Source organism: Aythya ferina (genome assembly GCF_964211825.1).
Source record: "Aythya ferina genome assembly, chromosome: 10".
In the NCBI taxonomy this organism is placed as follows: Eukaryota; Metazoa; Chordata; class Aves; order Anseriformes; family Anatidae; genus Aythya; species Aythya ferina.
The window spans coordinates 544,768-563,673 of record NC_140306.1 but is presented as its reverse complement, the minus strand read 5'-3'; the positions used below and the strand labels follow the sequence as shown (position 1 = coordinate 563,673).

The 18,906-nt window shown below is 57.0% G+C and overlaps 1 protein-coding gene across 3 annotated transcripts in view; it reads right to left on the bottom strand.

Annotated features, from left to right (window-relative positions):
* Positions 1-18,391, bottom strand: part of SRGAP3 (SLIT-ROBO Rho GTPase activating protein 3) — a 98,072-nt gene extending 79,681 nt beyond the window's left edge. For all 3 annotated transcript variants that reach the window (XM_084530969.1, XM_084530970.1, XM_084530971.1), the window contains exon 1: positions 18,267-18,391. In XM_084530969.1, coding sequence (XP_084387095.1) covers positions 18,267-18,333 — 67 coding nt within the window. In that variant the 5' untranslated portion in view covers positions 18,334-18,391. The remainder of the gene's footprint in view (positions 1-18,266) is intronic.
* Positions 18,392-18,906: the final 515 nt, after the last annotated feature.

Below are 18,906 nucleotides of genomic sequence, written 5' to 3'. Positions count from 1 at the left end.
CAAAGAAACACGGAGGACAGCTGTGTCCTTACTGCAAGTGTGAAGAATTCCTCCATGCGGCAGAGGATGGCAGAAGCACAGTCCTCACTTCCTTGTCTGAAGCACAGTCTTACAGTGGCCAGTGAAATACTGCTTTCTCTTAGCAAAACGCTGTAGGAATAGGTATTGTTAAAAATACATCGTATTACCAAAAAAAGAGGAAGAAGGTATTACCGAGAAAATGAAGCAGACATCCCCAAGAAGAAGAGGCTATTCCCAAGCAGAGGAAGAAGAGGGAAGGTTGCAGTGGTGCAGACACCCGTCAGCACCTCTTCGAGCCCCCGGTGTCCCCGAGTGTTGCTCAGCACGCGGCCGGTGTGACCAGGCGCCAGCAGTGGCAGCACAAGGCGTGTGTGGGTTGCATTCTCCAGTCCCTGCAGTCTGACACGGGGTTACCACTTCAGAGCACAAGCAGCACAGCAGCGAGACAAGCTCCTGCTGCTGCCGCAGGCCGCGATTCCTGGCCCAGGCCTGCCTTTCCTAAGAGCCAGCCCGAAGCTGCACGAAGCCAGAGGCCCTGCAGCAGCTGGGGGAGAAGGTCTCTGGGGAGCTTCCCTCGTTCAGCCCACGGAGCGCGGTGTCCTGTGTCCGACAGGAGCTGCCTGAAGGAGCTCGAGCCGCAGGCCGAGCCCCGCACACACTGCCCCGGCATGGCATGGCCACAACCGAGAGCTGAACGTCTGCAACCTCTGTCAGATTTTATTTTAGAGGGAGCTGCAGCACACTGGTTGGATTTAATGACACAAAAGAAGAAGAGACGCTTCAGTGCCTTCTTAGCAAGGGTAGGGAGCTCCACCAGTGAAGATCTCATTCAACGCACAGATGTGGGACTCTTGCTTGGCACTCCCTCCAGACTGCAGCTGCTGCCTCCCCAAAGTCGTGACACGTGTCCTGGCATCACGATAGGAAAGACACGAGTGAATCTGTGAAGTATTTTAAACGCAGATGGAACCCAGCCCGTCACCATTTTATTAGTGCACTTGTTAAAAAGTTTAGCATATAAAGGTATAATGAATCTGAAAGGACTTTTGCCTCTGTCTTTGGAAAAAAAGAAAAAACCAAAGCCACACACAACCTTCACATTTGCACTGCCTTGGCACATCTCCTTCCAAAGAGGATTATAAATACGGTTCAGGAAGTCAGCTTGTCAGGAAGCAGGATGGAGAAAGAGACTCAAGTTTGTGAATTTTCATCAGACACTAATCACTAAGTCTATTAGAGGCTGAAGCACCCTCGGATCATGCTCCCTGCTGTTGTTCTTTCTGTCTGTTCCTAAGCACATAAAACCACCCCCGTTCCCCACACGGTTCCCCCACACCTAACAGCTAAGAGCCAGGCCTACCCCGCTCTCTAAGCCTCAGCTCCCAGCAGCTGCCTGGAACAGGCACCAACCTACCAAGGCCCAATCCCAAAACCATCTCCTACCAACACACCCTCAGCCACAAGGCTGCGAGCGGCCACGTTCCCGTCTGGGTCTGAGCGGGCTGATTGGAACTGACCATTTCAATCACGCTTTAAATAAGCAAGCAGGAAACCAATTTCCGCATTGTTTACATTTGTAATCTGTAGTTATTTTCTTAAGGAAAGAACAACTGATCATCAGCGGCGGGCATAAAGAGTTTCCTGCTACACTGGGAGACCCACCTCTCATCCTCCCTGCATCCTGAACCAATTCTGGAGCACACTCACTCAGATTTAATGCTTCTGTTTTTATTTTATTCAAAGGTACTCTTGGCACATGACATTTTTTCAAGCACGAGTCCTCCAAGCTGCATTACAGTACTTCACGAGTATTTAGCAACATCATCCTGCCCTATCTATCTCCCCCAGCACAGCGAGGCGGGCCCGAGGCTGCCGATGGCCCCCCGCTGCGGCGTGTGCTGGGGGACAAGGCGAAGGGGCGCAGGGGGATGGCAGCCAGCAGCGTGCCACAGTTCCTCCACCACAAAGCTTGGTGGTTTTCTGTTTCCAAACGACGATCCGACGCTGGAGCGGGCTGCCCAGAGGCCGCACACCGCAGAGGGAAGGGCTGCAGCAGTGCCAGGCAGCACCTAGCAGCTGATCCTGGCCGCGGCTCAGCGCGGGGAGGCACAGCGCCGGCCAGGGAGCCTGTGGGCCCCGGGGGAAACGTGCCCCACATCCGCAGAAAACAGGCGGCAGGGGAGCCAAGCAGCCGCTCAGCCCCGTGTCCTCCTGCCTACCTGCACACCGACGAGTTCTGGTCTCAGCCAGGAGCACCAGAGGATCCCTGCAGACCCTCCGGCCCAGTCCCCGAGGATGGGGACCTGACAACCCCTCCTGGCAGCCACCCTGCTGTTCAATCACCATCTAAAACCGTGCTGAGCAGAGGGAAGGGACCGTGACCACCTCCCTCAGCCTGCCCGACGAGCCCTGCCTAACGCAGCCCAGGGTGCTGCCGGCCTGCTTTGCCATCACCTGCTGGCTCCTGGTCAACCTCCCGTCCGCCACAGCCCCAGGGTCCTTCTCTCAGGGGCTGTCTTCCAGCAGGTCTTGGCCTGTACTGGTGCCTGGGGTTGTTCCTCCCCACCAGCCGGCAGCACCGGCTGGTCTATCACTGCCCCTGCTCGGGAACATGAAGCCTTCAACGTGTCAGTCGGACATTTCAGGTAGAGGATCACCATAACTATTTGCTCGCTTCACCTAGGATATAACGGGACTCTAATAACAGCTTAATGGTCTCTCTGAAGGGGTTTTCGCCTTGGGGCACAGTGCTTCCCTGTGCTGCCCTTTGTCTCCAAGCGCAGGCTCACTCCAAAAGCTGCTCGTGTTTCATTACCGTGTAGTTTCCAGCACGGAGGCCAGGCCACGTTTCACTTCTTACCAAGTCACCAGAGCACACAGCGCACAACAGCCAATGCAACTAATGATGCTGCTTTAAACTAGATGATAAATGCACACGCTGATGAACCAAGGCACTCCCGCCTTGCCATTTGTGCACCTCCATGAATGATGAGTTGTGAAGGCATCGCCCGTCATCCATCACAGCGAAACCAACTCATCTGGTCCAGCAAAAACAATTCATATTTCCCCCCCCTCGGTCACAGAACAGTAACGAGCATAAAAGGAGATTTATACCGCCTTTTAATTCTTTGAATATCAGAGGAACAACATTTCAACCCATGTAGCTATCTGCTTTTGTGTGTGTGCGCTGTGTTTCTCTTCTCCCAGAGGATGTCTGTTCTGTTCAGCACACATCAATCTGAATTACAGGAGGAATAAAACATGCTTGGCTTGGATCCATGGCCTACCTAGCTGGTAAAAGTAAAGTGTGCTAAAAACACAGCTCCAGTGCTCACGGCCTCCTTCCAAGAGGAAAGTTGTGCTCGTTGGAAGGGCAGGGCAGAAGTAAGGCGCAGGGAGCGCTGCTCTGTGAGGGCCAGCCAACGGCTCTTCACGAGCACTCAGGGAAACGCATGGAGCCAGGCTGCCTGGTCTGGCCTGTTACCCGCTGGGCACAGAGCGGCTGGGATGGGGGGCCGGGTGGGGAGAAGCCCCCAGCCAGCCCCACACACGGGGAGCAGCGGGCGCCCATTCACATGGTAATGCCACACAACAGCCGGAGCGGCCTCAAGGTCTTTATCATTTTGATGGCCTTGTGCTCCTTCCCTTTTTGGGCAAAACAGCGCATAATGGCCTTCGGGGAGCTCATTAAGTCGAATATGCTGCAGCCGGGGGAGGCGGCAGGGTAGGGACAGAACCTGGGGGAGGCAAAGTGCGGGGAAGAAAACAGCTGAGAGCCCTGCGGGCTGCCGGGCTGGCCTAGTGCCGCTCAAGGCATTTCGAGATCACAACGGAGATTGAGACTTTTCTCAAAAGTTTTTAAAATGCAAGTTATGAATAACAGTGCTGTCACGGTAGTGAAGAGGTGGATGGTCCTGCATCAGTGTTTCCCTGCAATAACAGACGTATAAATGTTGTGTGTCCAACTTCTTAGGGATTGATTCCAAACCCTTGAATCCAGTCAAAAATCTCCCCTTAGCTTCAGAAGCCTTTGACTCGAGTCTTGTGACTCAAACACAAGCTGAATATAAACAGGGTAGGGAAACTGTCCAGCCAAGTCATAAGCAAATTTAGCCATAGAATGTATTAATAATTATAAGCAAAGTCACTTTTTTCTTAATATCTGGATTTTACCGTAACAGTTTTACTGTAAACATTAATAGATTATTTTCGCTCCCTCCAAAAAATGTCACGAGATCCCTTTACACATAAGTTAGTGTCCAAAACGGTGCCTCCAGCTAGGATATTTTAGTAACTACTGGATGAAGAACAGCTGTATTATACAGAGATATAATTATGTTTCAAAGAAAATGGTTTTCCATGTAGATTTAACACTAGTGAATAAATTTAACCCCCAATGCTGAAGTGCAGAACCTCTCATTCCAAGTACCTCCACACTTCTGGCCTGCTTGGAGGAGCTGAAGCAGACGCACTCGGCTGCAGGGCTGCAGCGACTCAGCCGGGGCTAACGCCCGCTGCAGAGACACAGCAGGGCAGCCACAAGCGTCGTGACCAGCCAGGGGTGTCACCCACCCCGTGGGACACGGCCACCTTGGGTGCGCAGCTCCGCATGAAGAGAAGGGACAGAAACACAGTACTATTCAGCCACAAGAGCTGAGCCCTGACGGAGGTGAGAGCTGGCCTTGTGAGAGCTGCTGGCAAGTTCCCCTTCCCCAACGGTACCCCGCGTCCTCCTCTGCACCCAGCAGTACGTCCTTATCCGACATAAATCTCCACAGGAGCCGAGAGAGGCCGGGGGCTGCACCCTGTACCCCTGCCAAGGGGTGAGCAGCAAAGTGCCACCCCAAGCACTGGCCCCGGGCAGTGACGCACCCCAGGGCTGACGGTGCCAGGCGGGCACCCAGAGCACCCCATCTCCCTGGAGCATCCCATCTCCCTGGAGCACCCCATCTCCCCAAAGCACCCTGCCTCAGGCCACCGCCAGGGCCCTGCGGTGCGAGGAGCGGCTGCTGCAGAGCTCGCTGGGTTGCCATGGTGATGGAGAAAAACCCAGCTCTGGAGACGGGCTCCCACAGGCAGATTTAGGGCTGAGGATTGCAGCTCGCGCTGATTCACCACTCGGCAGAAACGGGCGTGTAAGTACCAGCGCTGAAGTTCGTCCTCAGATGCATCACAAACTAAAATAGGCCCGAGGTTGTCAGGCCTACGTTGTTCACAATAACTAACCTCCAACCTCATTGTGCTAATTGTAATTACTTAATTTAGGGGGCAACTCTTCCCTCTTCCCCTCCTGCCACACGTGTTTGCATCCATCAGCCTGCTTCCTGCCCTCCGTGGGCAGCGCACAGCGACCAAGGGGCAGCGGCTCAGGGAACGCCTCTGAGCTTCGCCGTGCCCAGCTGGGGGCTGGCCGGAGGTGAGACCTGGGGGGGTTCGCAGCGCCTCGCCTCTCTCTGCAGCTGTAACCGAACATCCATGGAAAAAATGAAATAGCCGGAAACTGCGCTGGCTACCAGTGGTGATGGTTTTTAAGTTCCAACTTCCTGACACCAGTCATCCGTTTCTTTCCTTTTTTTGAGCCTTTGCAAAATTGATTTCCAGGAACACGGAGACACACAGACAGACACAGGAGTCTCACTCCTCACACTTCTGCCTGCTTCCCTTGCCCATGCTCTGCTCGAAGCCCGTCAGGAGGCTGCAGGCAGGACTGGTGCCCTCCGTCGATCACTGAGCAGGTTTCTGGAAAACAAGGCCCAAACGGAGCGTGTCCCACGCAGGCAGCCTGGCTCCAGCAGCAGCTCGCGGCCCTCAGCACGGAGCGAAGCCCGGCCGGCCCTCAGCACACGCTGCCCCGGGGCCCGCAGCTCTGCACAGGGGCCCCGCGCCCGGTACCGGCACCCAGAGGAGCCGGGAGCTGCCTTCAGTATCAGCAGCCCCGGCCATATCACACACGCCAGCTGACGATGAGCTCCAGCACTCTAGGTTCTCTCCACATTCATTTCACACGGAATTTATTATCAGTTTAGAAATTAACTCCCCCTACCCCACAACCCCCACGCACACAGGCCCCGGTGCGGCTCGGGGCGGTGGCAGCGCCCCCTCCAGCAGCTCGGCAGCCCGCTGTTACCCCGCGCTGTCCTGGCAGCGCTAGCAGGCAGCCCGCGACCAGATGGATGTATTTGTAAATAAGACAGATCAGTTTTGTCAGGTTGTAATTGGTTTTAGAACAAGCAATTCCCACGACGACAAACAACAATTAAAGAGCGCAGAGCTCCCCCAGCCAGCGTCTGAACGGGTTTTATGGCAAGGCCAAGAGCCGAGCAGGGCACTGGGAGCAGCACCGATGGCACACGCGTGGTTCCACACCAGGGCAGCCCGGACAGAGCCATCCAGGAGAGAAGAGCTGGGAAGAGCCAGCCATGCCATCAGAGTGCCCACAGAGTGGAGCATGGCCTCTGCCCCCTCCCAGATGCCTCACGCACACCCAAGTCACCACAGGGCCACAGCAAAGACGTTGGGCATGCAGAGCCTGCCAAGGGGCAGGTACCGAGTGACCTGGGGGCAGGCTTACGGGGGGCGGTTAAACACAAGGATGGGGCTGGGGGCGAGGAGCTGAGCTCCTTCCAGAGAGTTCTGGACACGTGCAGGCTGGTAAAGCCCCAAAAAAGCTGAGGAAGTGTTCACTGGAGATTTTTCTTTCTTTCGAAGGCATATTGCTATCAGGAGTTTCTGCAGGCTTAGGGGTTAGGTTGGGGGCCATAAATGCCTTCTGTGTTCTTTTTAATTGTCATCACGAGCTACACCACGCAGAAGGACACTGCAGCAACTGGTCACCGGTGCCGTGACCAGCCTGCAGATAAGGCCCTGGCATGCTGGCCAGGCTCAGTGCTCCGGGAACCAGCTGGGCCACCCCTCGGTGCTCTGACCCCACGGCAGGACCCGAGGGAATCCCATGGCTACTGCCACGACCGGCAGCTGCCCTCGGATGGAGCTCATCTCCGCTGCGTTGCACAAACCAGTGGTCAGAGCAACTGGACGACCTCCACAAGAGCTCGCTGTGGCTGAGAAAACAGCCCTATTTCACCACCTTTAACCCAAGGAACCAGTGCTGCTGGCGTGCCTCATCGTCAATACAACGCCTTAAAGCCTCAAAGCACGACCTACCCCCTTCAGGAAACCTCTCTTCCAAAAAGCCAGCATCGCTAACCTCGTTCTCCGGGTGCTCCAGAACAGCAGCCAAACACTCCTATCTATGAACTTGTGTGGAGTAATCCCCAAGAAGGCCTCCTGAACATTTTTTTTTAAATTCCCAATGAAAGTTTATTCCTAAAGAAGTTCTCCTCTGCTTTTGTGACCTGCAGAACTGTCTCCTGCCCCCAGCCCTCGGGAGAGGCAAGCCGTCTGCATACAGTCCTCTCCCGCCTGCCACGGAGTCAGCTCGCTGCATCCAGAAGTGCCTACGAGGCAGTGACACATCTGCATGCCCCTTTCCGCAGCAATGCAGGGAACCACATCAACAGCACAGCCCGAGATGGACGGGAACCTGCCGTGTGATAGGAGCAGCAATCAAGGTGCAGGTGTTTTTCTTCTCCTCGCCCTTAGTTTTGATCTGACCAGATGAAGCAGAGTACCTCGAGCTGCCAGCCCACAAGAACAATGGCTGCATAAATACTTTCTTTGTTATGGTTTCACTTCCAGGGGTTTATAAATATGACATTCTCACTTACAGCATGTTTGCTTATTGTCTCTTTAGAGATTTTAGCAAGAGTAGGTCAAGAGCAGAGAAGCGCTGCACAGGAAAAACTGCTTTTAAAACATGAATCACTTGGAATGCCATCATGTAAAGAGTGTTAAAAGAAATGAAAAGGCTTTGTAAGAACCTGCTGCTGAGACTGTGATTCCCAATTCACTTGGTGTGCTCTAAGTTAAAAAGGCTTCAACGCTGCTATTCTATTTTTCTTCAGTTTTTACCATACCTCCTCGGGTTTATCCTCAGCTACCCCAAAATACACGCAGAATCTCCGTTGTAATTCCCAGTTCCATTTATTCCAGCAGTAGAAGTTCCATTCACTCTAGTAGTAAAACGAACGGGCAATATAAAGTCCCTACAAAACATGGGCTGTATTCAGTGCAAAGTAAAATAAAGAGTGGTTTAAGGAAAATGCAGCACAGTAAAAGGTTGGCCTTGCAGAGTTTCTATATAACAATTCTATAAGAGTTATTTAACTCTGCTACGGCCATTTCAGAGTTCCCAAACAGAGACGTGAGACTGGGTTGACAACAGCCCCAGCCTCCCTGGGCACACAGGAGGTGCTGCCACCTGCACAGCACACTCGGCAGCCACGTGCTGCAGAGAGCCAACGCGAGCACCCCCTTCGCCGTGTCTCTGGCGGATGCACACAGACAGCCCCAGCCACAAAACGCCCTCCGGCTGCCCTGAGGTGTGAAGCGCTCTAGTTTCCAGCAGAGCAAGGCTGGCTGTCCCGAGTTACCGGGGTGTCGGCACAACACCCACAGGACTCACGTCTCCCCACCCGTGCCGGGTCTAAGCCCAGGCTGCAGCAAAGCCGGAGCACGCGGCTGGGGACAGGTCCCCGGGGTGGCGGAGACGAGGACCCGTCCCTGCCCCTGGCCCCGCAGCAGGAAGCAGTGGCTGGGGAGCGCTCGGCTCGGCGGGGAGGGCAGCGGGGCGCCGGGAGCCCTACCACCACCAGCAGCCTGGGGCTGTGGGACCTCACCAGCAGCCGAGCAGCAGGCTGAAGGCAAATCACACAGCACACACAGCACCCGGCCACTGGGGCACCACAGAGGACACGTCCGATGGAAGCAACCCGCTGGCACCCGAGCAGCCTCCGTCCCTCGGACACAAGGCTCAAGGAGCCGGCTCCTGCTCCTGCCGCCCCGCGCTGCCGCCTGGAGCTGCTGAACGCAGCGCTGCCCCTGCCTCTCAAAGCAGGGGAACCAAGCCTTTGGTGCTCTCACGTATTTGGAAACAATTCCACGGGTATTTACAGAGACGCCGGTGTTACTTGATCCAGCGGCCTCTCTCAGAGCAGCACTCCGATGCTGCAGGGGAAGCTATAACGTACCCAGCCAGTTGTGTAATGCTCTACACGGGAGCAGAAATTGTTTCCTGATCTCTCCAGCAATCACATTCAGCCCTGAAGCATGATGTTTGATTGTGCTGACTTCAGCATGCTTAACTGTACATAATATCGACTGCAAAAGTACTCAGCCCTTTAAAAATGTGCCCGTCTCCAAAAAGAAACAATCATTGGGCCGCGGTGCAAAACCACATCACAATGCTCCAGCCTACACTCGGCAGATTTTAACCCTGCTGAGCAGCAACACCAACAGTCTCCCAGCGAGAGATCAGCACTCCTGCACGCTGCCCCTGGAGCACTGCTCCCCGTGGCAGCCAGCGAGGCTTTCCACCACAAGAGCAGCACGGAGGGGACCCCTGCCAGCCTCCCCTCTTGCTTTGTGGAGGCCGGGGCCGACATTTCAGTGGCCGTGGTATAAGCAGCAAGGAGAAGGATTCACTGCCACTGTTTCCGAGCCTCGCAGTGTACACGGCCTGCCTCCTCCTGCCGGCAAGGATGCTGGCACGCCACCAAGGGCACGGAGCAGCACGTGCCAGCACTGACGGAGGCATCTCAGCCCTCCGGGGGGCCTCGCCCCAAGCCCTCCGGGAAGAGCTGTGCTCAGCAGCAGCCGAGTCCCTCCCAGACAGCCCTACACAAGAGCGGGACGTGCCCACCCGTACGCTGTCACCTCGTGCACGCTGTGTCCCGGAGGAGATAGCACAGCCTCCCAAGGGCACAGCAGCAGAAACGGCTGCCTGCAGTAATGCTTTCCTGGGGGGCCTGATGTGTCCCCAGCTATCAGCGTGTCCTCCGCCCCTGAGGCCAAGTGGTCCGAGCACCCGGGGCCAGGGCAGAGCAGGGGTCCCCACCCGACCCCGCTCCACAGCCACCGCGCGTCCACGCTGCAGCCCCGACGTGAACCCGCAGCACCACCAGCTTCACCCTCGGTTCTCACCCTGTTACAAGTTGTTCTCGAACGTCAGTGATTAAATGATAGCACCAGAGCTAAATGTCCTTGAAGAAAGAAAAGCAGAAAGCAGGGACTCCAGTGCATGTACATGGCTTTGTGTTCCACTTTCTTTTCGAGCATTTAGTCTTACCAGACAGTAAAACAACACTGACTCTCACCTCATCACTCCCGCCAGCTTTGCTGCCTAGGTAATGACCAAACCAAGAGCTTCCCAGATAAAATCCTAAGGAGCTGCAGCCCTGAGTGGTCCCAGGAGCAGCAGTGTTCGTGGCCATCCAGGCAGCCACATCCCCTCTTTGACATTTGTTTTGTACACAGGCCCCGATACTCAGAGACTGGGGCACTGGAACATACCTAAAAATCAACGAGATTCTGCTAAGGAGCAACCCCCTCTCCTCTGTGCCTGTCCAACGAGGACACAAGGAGCTGTAGCGATGGGGAGTGCACAGAAGCTCCGACACTTTCTGTTAGAACGCCTGCAGAGTCGGACTGCCTACGAGACGGAGCAGTGTGTTACTGAGCCTCTTTAAGCAAGGTGCACAGTGACTGCAATCCCTGCACACACGGCAGATCCTCCCAGAGGCCTAGGTAAAAGAGTAAAACCTTTTTTTCTTCACTCCCTCTTCAAAGCAATTCCTTAGCTCCAAAGGAAAGAAGAGTAACAGACACTAATGCAAATTCTTCCCTGGGGCTGTTGGACTCAGAGGCTGTGCAATTTTCCTAAACTTTCCGGCGCCCGGACCAGCAGCCTGCAGCGCTGGTGTTGTCAGGGAGCGCCTCCCCTGCACGTCAGCACAGCTTCAGCACTCGGAGGCCATCAGTAAAGTTCACAGGAACTCTTCTGTCGCTAGCGACCACCATTTCGGGTGGCACGTTGGTTTGAGCCAGCACCGCAGCACAAGATGCATAAGCAAAAGAATCCCACAGCCATACCCTTCTCCCAGCTCCCAGATCCCTGAGCCTCCTCACCTCTCCCGTAGCAGGGGCTCCCGAACTGTGGAAGTCACGTCAGGACAGACAGACACCACTGCACAGCCACGTCCCAACAAACCCGCCAGCACCAGCGCCTGCACGCACAGGCAAAGCTGCCCTGCGGCTGCTGCTCCCCTCTGACGAGGCAGCACCCGCAGAGGTAAACCTGGGGACCAGCCCTCCAGAAAGCACGGCCACAGAAGCATCAATTTCCACACTGGAACTATAACACTCCACCTCTTTACGTATCTTTGTTTTTAAAACAAAGGCTAAGACTTAAAATAAAGAGGATGATTTAACAGAAAGTGCATGATTTAAAACAAAGAGGGTGATTTAAAACTCCCTCCCTGCCATGGACGGGATCCTAACAGCTGCCTGCTCACTGAGTAACGACAATGCTGGGGTAAATAACGAGGCTGTATATTCCCTGGCTGGGCACGTGAGGGATGCTGTGCTGTTGGTGCCATTCTTCACACAAACTCTAAACCCAAGGTGCTGAGCGCTCGCCATCACACACAACCTCACAGCACTGTGGCACCCAGAAGCACGCTCCTCCGATCACACCAACTCCATCCCAGACTGGGGAGTAGTGCTACCACCCTGTGATTGCCCCAGCAATTTGACTTCGATGCTCCGCTTCCTCTCCTAAAACCATGTTGCAACATGCTGCTCAGAGCTGCCTCTCCCAAACCCCTGCAGCTGCCTTCCAGAGGTGAGAAAAGGGACATCAAAATAAGTCAGCTCGGGCCAGTTTTCCAGAGAACAGTTTACGAGCTCTTGGAGATGTGAACGGCTTAAAGTGCATCCAGCGACTGCAGGCACAAAGCAGGCGCACTGGGAGAAGCCTGGAAACCCGAAGGAGGTCATCAATGATAGGCATAAACTATTATTACCACTGTCATTGCGTGGGCTCGTGCTGTTTATTCGTTTCTATGTCCTCCCTTGCTGCTATGATACATACCAATAAAATACACAGAGGTGGGGCAAGCAGCACAATGCTTGTTAGTAAGAAACACTCATCTTCGTTAAAGAGGAAGCTTTGCTGGCAGCACAGCAAAAGCCTTCTGGGATTAAATGAACATTCAGGATCAAATTGCCATCCAGGTTGTGAGGAGGGGAGATGACACTGCATGTGCTGGAGGAGGGCAGTGCCCACCCCGCTGCCCCCCAGTGCGGCCGCTGACCGCGTCAGGACCACGAACGCCTCTGAGGTCGGCGCACGCATTTCAGAGAGCGAGTGATGCTGCTGCGGGTGGTGGGCTGCAGAACAGCTACTGACACAAGGCCAAAGCTAAGCAACAAAAATGTAAGAGCTCAAAGGGTTGGTTTTTTTCCCCACTTTCAATGGGCCAGCAGAACGGGAGTAAACCCTGCTCTCAACAGAGGCTGAACCCATGCACACAGGAATTCAAACACAGCCCCTGCAGAGGCTTACAGGTGCTGTCAGTGCCCGGAGCACACTCGGTGCTGCAGTTACAGCCCGTAAAACTCGCCTGGAAGGACTAGCTGCAGGCCACGAGGCAGGGCAGCAAGGTTTCCATTACCACCACAAGAAGGGCAGGCTGATAAGTGACACCCACTACACCCAGACACCCATCAGCTGCTCAAACAGAAAGTGACTGGGTTGACAAGCTCGGAACACCCTCACTTTCTGCTGGAGCACGGCTCCGAGCAGAGGCAGCGCCGGGGCAGAGGCTCGCAGCGCAGACGCCTTCCCAAGGACACGCTCACCCCACAGGAGCTGCCGAGGGTGCTCCAAGCGTGTGTGCGCCCACCCCGGCTCCCCACGAGGCCCTGAGCCCAAGGCAGGGGCTCAAGGACATGAAGCGGGCCTCCTAACAGGATAAAGCCCAAGGGAGCCCTCTTCACCACAGCGTGGTCCCAAGCACGGCTGGATTTCACTTTTCCCATGCTTCAGAAGAAAGTCAGTGACAAGGAGGCTGAAGGGAGCGCAGCCTGCAGGGCTGTGGGGGCAGTGCCCAGCCTCACCCCACAGCCCCACCTGCCCCCAGAGCCCCTCGGAGGCCCCCAGCAGTCCCGCTGCTAACACCACTCCTGCCCTGCTGTGAGGGGTCAGACCACACCACAGAGCTTTAGTGCTTCAGCTTCCCCCTCCAGCTCAGGACGTGGCGAGGAGAAGCCCAGCACACGTAACCTGGCTGATAACCTGGCAGGAGTGACGAGGTGCGGGCAGAGGAAGCGCAGCCCCGCAGCACAGCTCAGGCCCTGGACCCACGGCCTGCCCCTTCCCCAGCTCCTCCACCTGCAAAACAAGAGCAGGGCTTCCCCGGTTCACCCTGCCAGGGGCACTCTGCAGCATTTGCTGAAAGAGCTTCAAAAGCTGCTAGTGCTGAAGAGCTCTGTGCTATAAGGAAAATACACATTAGTGATGCCAATCCTTTCCTTTAAAACCAATTAACCCAGTACCATCCCCGCTCTGAGCTGGCAGCACCGGGCCTCATGCAGACAGGCACACAGATACGAGGCATCCACACACACACACACACACACACACACACACACACCTAACCAGGCCCCGCGAGCCGCTGGCTCTTTCTCCCCTCTAAGCACAGAAGAGGCCCAAGCCCCCTGCCTCTGGGCAAGGCAGAGGCACAGCGCTGCCAGCTGCAGCCTCCGGCAGGAGCCTGCCTTCAGCTGCACCGCCCCAGCCTCTGCCGATGCACGCTGGACGTTAGCATGGCAGGAAACATCTCCGATGGATCCCATTTGTTTCCTTTAGAGACCACCAATTAATCTTTATTACGAATTGCACAGATGATCGCCTCTGCTCTCCTCCAGACGTGGCCTTCCCAGCCCCGGCGGGTGGGGGTCCCGTGTAAAATCCATCTGGCAGCACCACCCCACCAGACCCCAGCGAGGAAACACAAAGGTAAATGGCCAGTAACAAGGGGCAAACCTGCACCGCAGCCAGCTGAACGAGGAGCACCGCTGAGGGGTGTTCTGAAGCCCAGGGGCTGGCTCTAGGGAATCGGATCTCGTTCCTGTCTGTTGCAGGTGGCTCCACAAGCGAGGCTCCACGAATGTCCAGCAGTTACGTACGGGACAGTCCAGAGGGCGGAACTCACCCCTCTTTGCACAGAGCTGCCGTGTTATCTGGGCTGTCGAGTTTCAAGCCTCGATGCCTCCTCCAAGCGCAGCCAAGCTTTCCACCTAAGCAAGCCATAATCCCAGAAAACAGCCTGGTATGGAAGTTTTCCCAAAATTCTCTGAGCAAGATGGAAAGAGGCCATTAGGCAGGAAATGAGAAGAGACAAAAAAGAAAGGATGCGGCTGCTGCAATAGAAAAATACAATGAAGCTAACGAGCAATGATAAATTAACCTAACCTGCAGTTCTCCTGTGAAAATGGGGAAAAAAAACACTTTGGTTCTCTTTGGCCCCAGGTCTGTAAACCTTTTTGATATTTTTGCATGCTAAATCCATCAAGACGCTAGATCTATTCCCAACTCAAACAACTGAGAGTCCTTAATGTACGAGAAACTCTCTTCACCACTTTACAGCCAGACGCAGCATTTGAAGCCCGCAGCCTGGAGGATCACCATGGATGCTCTGCACCTGCCCGACGCACGGAACGAGATGCTACTGAATCACAGCGGCCTTCCTGCCCACATAACCCAACAGATCACACAATGACCTGAATTCTGCTGGGGTTAAAGGAATAGCTTCAGGAGGCAGTATGAAATTTAAGAGACATTCAACAGGATGCTCCATTTTCTGCAAGATTTATTATGCTCTACCATAGCTGGTTCCATCTATGTAATTAAGACTGGTTCGTTTTGCTGTATTTAAAGCAACAAATCATGCATTTGACAGTAATGAGGAAGAAACGACATTTGTTTATCACTCTGCCCAGATAGACCAATTAAAATTGTATGTCTGAAAGCACGCGTCTGAGGATCTCCTGTACTCAATACTCCACAAGCAGCTTCAAGGTGGTGGCTGTAAATATGTGGCCACAGCTTTATTAGCATTTATTTTTAATGCAACCATTCCTGTCCACGAATCCAAGACAGACAAATAAGAAAACCTCCCTCCTAAAAGGTACCCTCAATACAAGTACCTTCTGTCTTGTCTCGTCACACAAGCACCTGCTGCCAGCCCTCTCATCTGAGAGCTGCAGCAGGACGCCGAGCAGCAGCAGCAGGGACCCAAGGGGCAGGAGGGAGCGCACCGCGGGGCCGTGCCTGGCGGCAGGGAGCGGAGTCAGGTCCCCACGCACGGACAGATGGCACCCGCTGCAGAGAGCCAACAGGACAGGCAGCCTGCAGCAGCCCCACGGGCAGCACGGTTTGGGTATTTCCACTCCCAAAACGAGGAGGCAGCAGCCCAAAGGCTCGGGCGCCGTGCCTCGCCCCGTGCCACGCGCAGCCGTGCCCGCACTACCAGCCCCCAGCGATCCCCACCGGGCCGACCCCTGTGCACGTGTAGGCGCACGCACACACACCCCGTGCCCTTATCTGCCCTAAGCACTTTCGGGATGACTCCTTCCCGCCGTGAGGAAAGCAGATAGGATTCTCCGGAGAGGGAAAGCAGATACAGAGTCATCATGGCTGATAAATCACCCCTGCGCACGACGATTATTCACCAGTTAAATTCCACTTACGCCAATCGCGCTCCCCACACAAACTGTGGACTCATCGATTTTCGCCGGCCCCGCAGCGCCCCGCAGCGCAGGAGGTCGGGGCAGGGCTCGGCTCCACGCTCTTATCGACGTGCTCTGCCCGCCCGGGGCCTTTGCTCTGCTCTTCAACAGCCCGAGCAGGAAGGCTCTCAGCAGAACTTCCCGAAAAATCAGTCTAAGCAATATATACAGATATTTACATTAAACATCTACATTTTTTGCCATGTTATGCCCAGTTGCCTGTCAGGTCTTTATCTGCAGAGCCCAGTTTTTAGGCGCTTCAGGCACTGCTGGGTGGTTACAGCCCCACAAGGCCCCCGCAGGCTGGTGACACCTTGCAGCGTGCCCTGCAGGGCGTGCTGGCCAGGACGCAGCCGTTTCTCTCTCTGACACCTTTTAAAGGCTGCAGCACCGTGAGCTGCTTTCACCTGCACCCACGCAGACACGCTCCCCGCGGTTCACGGCTGGGGTTTTCCAGCTTTCCCCCTGCCTTTCGCCCGGCCGCGCCATGGGGAGCAGTGCCATGCCGGGATCCCAGCCCCGACCCCCATCACAAGACACCACTTCCTCAAGTGCTCAGCTTTTATCATCTTCATCTGTCAGTTGTTCTGTGCCAACATCTTGTTTCCGCTGGCCTCCTTCACTCTCACTCCTCCCCCTCCCCCATTTCTTTTCCTTTTTAGACGATCTCAGGAGATTTGGGTGTCCACGACTCTTCACCAGGGCACTACAGCCAGTAGGAGCAGAACAAGGACTGTAAGGGACTAAACCCCCAGGCAACCAAATAGGGCAGCTGGGACAGCGGGGCGACCCACGGGGAATCCCCAGGCCGAGCCAGGAGAAGGGCAGCGACCCAGGGCACCGTGAGGCTGGAGGCCCAGCAGCCCTGCGCCAGCCCCGCCAACACCGCCGGCAGCAGTGCCACGCTCACGGCACGCGGCCCCGCAGGGAACCCCGCTCCTCGGGCCCTGCAGCAGCCCGACAGAGGTGCCCTGCTCTGCGTTTCTGCCCAGCTCTGCCTGCCTCCTCGAGGAGGAAGCGCAGCCTCCGGCAGAGCTACCCAGATGGAAACGCAGAGCGGGTGCCCTGAGCCGTGGATGTTTCTGGAGATGCAGTCAGTCACAGACAGCATCGACACAATGATTACGATCCCACCAGCAAACTGCCTGCGTTACGGCTGCCCAGAGACGCGGCCCAAAATGCGATGGCCGCGGTGCAATAAGCCACGCTTACAGCATCAGTGATCTGCCATATGGAAACCAGGAGGCCACGACAGATGTCAGGCCAAGAACGATCACGGCAAATGAGTATTCCAGCTCTAAACGCCGAGACAAAAACCATCAGCGGTGTCTGCAGCGACTTCGCAGAGCAGACCAGGCCCCGTCCCGCTGCAGCGGGGAGCACCCCGGGCCCGGCGGGGCTGTGCGGGGGGTGACGGCGACCTCCCTCTCCTCCCCTCCCTCCCTCCCTCTCCTCCCCTCCCCTCCCCTCCCACAGCACGGAGCGGCACCGCAGCCTACAGGAATATTTCATCTGCTTAACTGCAGGGTGCAATAACATCAATTTGCCCAAATTATACACAAGCAGAAAGGTAATTGGCACCGAGCAGCGCGTGTTGTGACTGTTACATCATTCCTCAAAGCCAACTACAAAAGCCTGAAACGCAAGGAAGTAAACAATGGCACAAAACCAAGAGCCAGCCCCTTCCCCAGACCCCTTCCATCTGGCACGGCGCTGCAGGATTTACGCAGCTGCGGCCCCAGAGCGGGGTGTGTGGAGGCCAGACAAGGCATCGCCGAACGCAGCTCCAGACCCAGCATGCTCAGTGAGCTCCAGAGAAACCGGGGCTGAGCTTACACACACACACAGGCCGATTTTCAGAAAAGCCACGTCCTAATTGGCATTAATTCGGTCTCAAGCAGAGGCTTCACACAGCAGTGCCTTTGTGGAGCGACCGGCCCGAAGGGAGCCCCCTCCTCGCAGCGCGGGGAGCCGCGGGGCACGGGGCAGCGGGGGGCTGCGAGCGGGCAGCGGGGCTGGGCTGGGCTGGGCTGGGCTGGGCTGGGCTGGGCCGGGCCGGGCCGGGCCGCCTCCCGCTGGGCCACACACCGGCTGCAACGCGGGGGCTCGCCGTGGGCTCCGGGGCTGCCCGGCGGCAGCAGCTGCGGGCTGGCTGCTGATGGAGCCCCGCAGCCCCCGGGGAGCCCCGGGCTGCTCCGCTCCGCTCCGCGGGTGGGCTCGGGGCCCGGCTCGGGGCGCGGGGGCCTCGCGGTGCGGCCCCGGTGCCGCCATCCCCCCGAGCAGGGCGGGGCGGGGCGGGGCGGGGGGCGGCGGGGATGCACCGGGAGCACCGGGAGCACCGAGCCGCGGCCCCGCCACCCCCACGGGCACCTGCCGGGCACGGGACGGGACCGGGCGGGACGGGTCCGGCCCCTGCCCGGCCGGATGCGCGCCGCCGGCTGCAGCCCCGAGCCCCCAGCCCCAGCCCCAGCCCCGTTCCCATTCCCGTTCCCGGTGCCGTTCCCGTTCCCGGTGGCCGCCCCGCACACAAAGCCGGCCGTGGCGGCGCCGCTCACCCTTGACTTGCGCCTCGTAGTCGGCGATGATCTCCTTGTCCTTCTTGAACCTGCCCTGCGAGGACATCTTGCGGCCCCCGCACGGCCCCGGCCCCGGCCCCGGCCCCTGCCCGCTGCCCGCAGCGGCGCCGCCGGCCCGGAGAGGGGCGGGGCGAGGGGGCGGGGCGAGGGAGGGGGCGGGGCTGGGGCGGGGCGCGGCCACGCCCCTCCTCCGCCTGCCGGCCCCGCCCTCAGCGGCAGGGCGGAGGGGGCCGTCGAAGGGGGCGGGGCCTCAAGCTTGGCCCCGCCCCTGCGGCCCCGCCCCCGGGGGCTGTGCGGGGCTGTGCGGGGGGCGCCGCCGCTGCCGGGGCACGGCCGGCCCCGTGTGCTGCCTCTCCCCGCTCCAAAAAACAACCCCGCAGCAAAAGAGAAGGCTGGGCCGTTTCTAAATGCCCATCCCTGTGCCAGTTGCTCTTCCCTGCAACACTCACACTTACTAGGCGAGTGAGCAGCAACGTTCCCTACTACCCAGCTATGCCACCGGGCAGGCTCTGATTTTCCTGCCAGGTTAGTTCGAGCTTATGGCCGTATCGAGGACCTTAAACACCTTTCGTCTAAGTAATCTGCAACGCAAAGGTGCAAGGAAAAAAAGCAAAGCTGA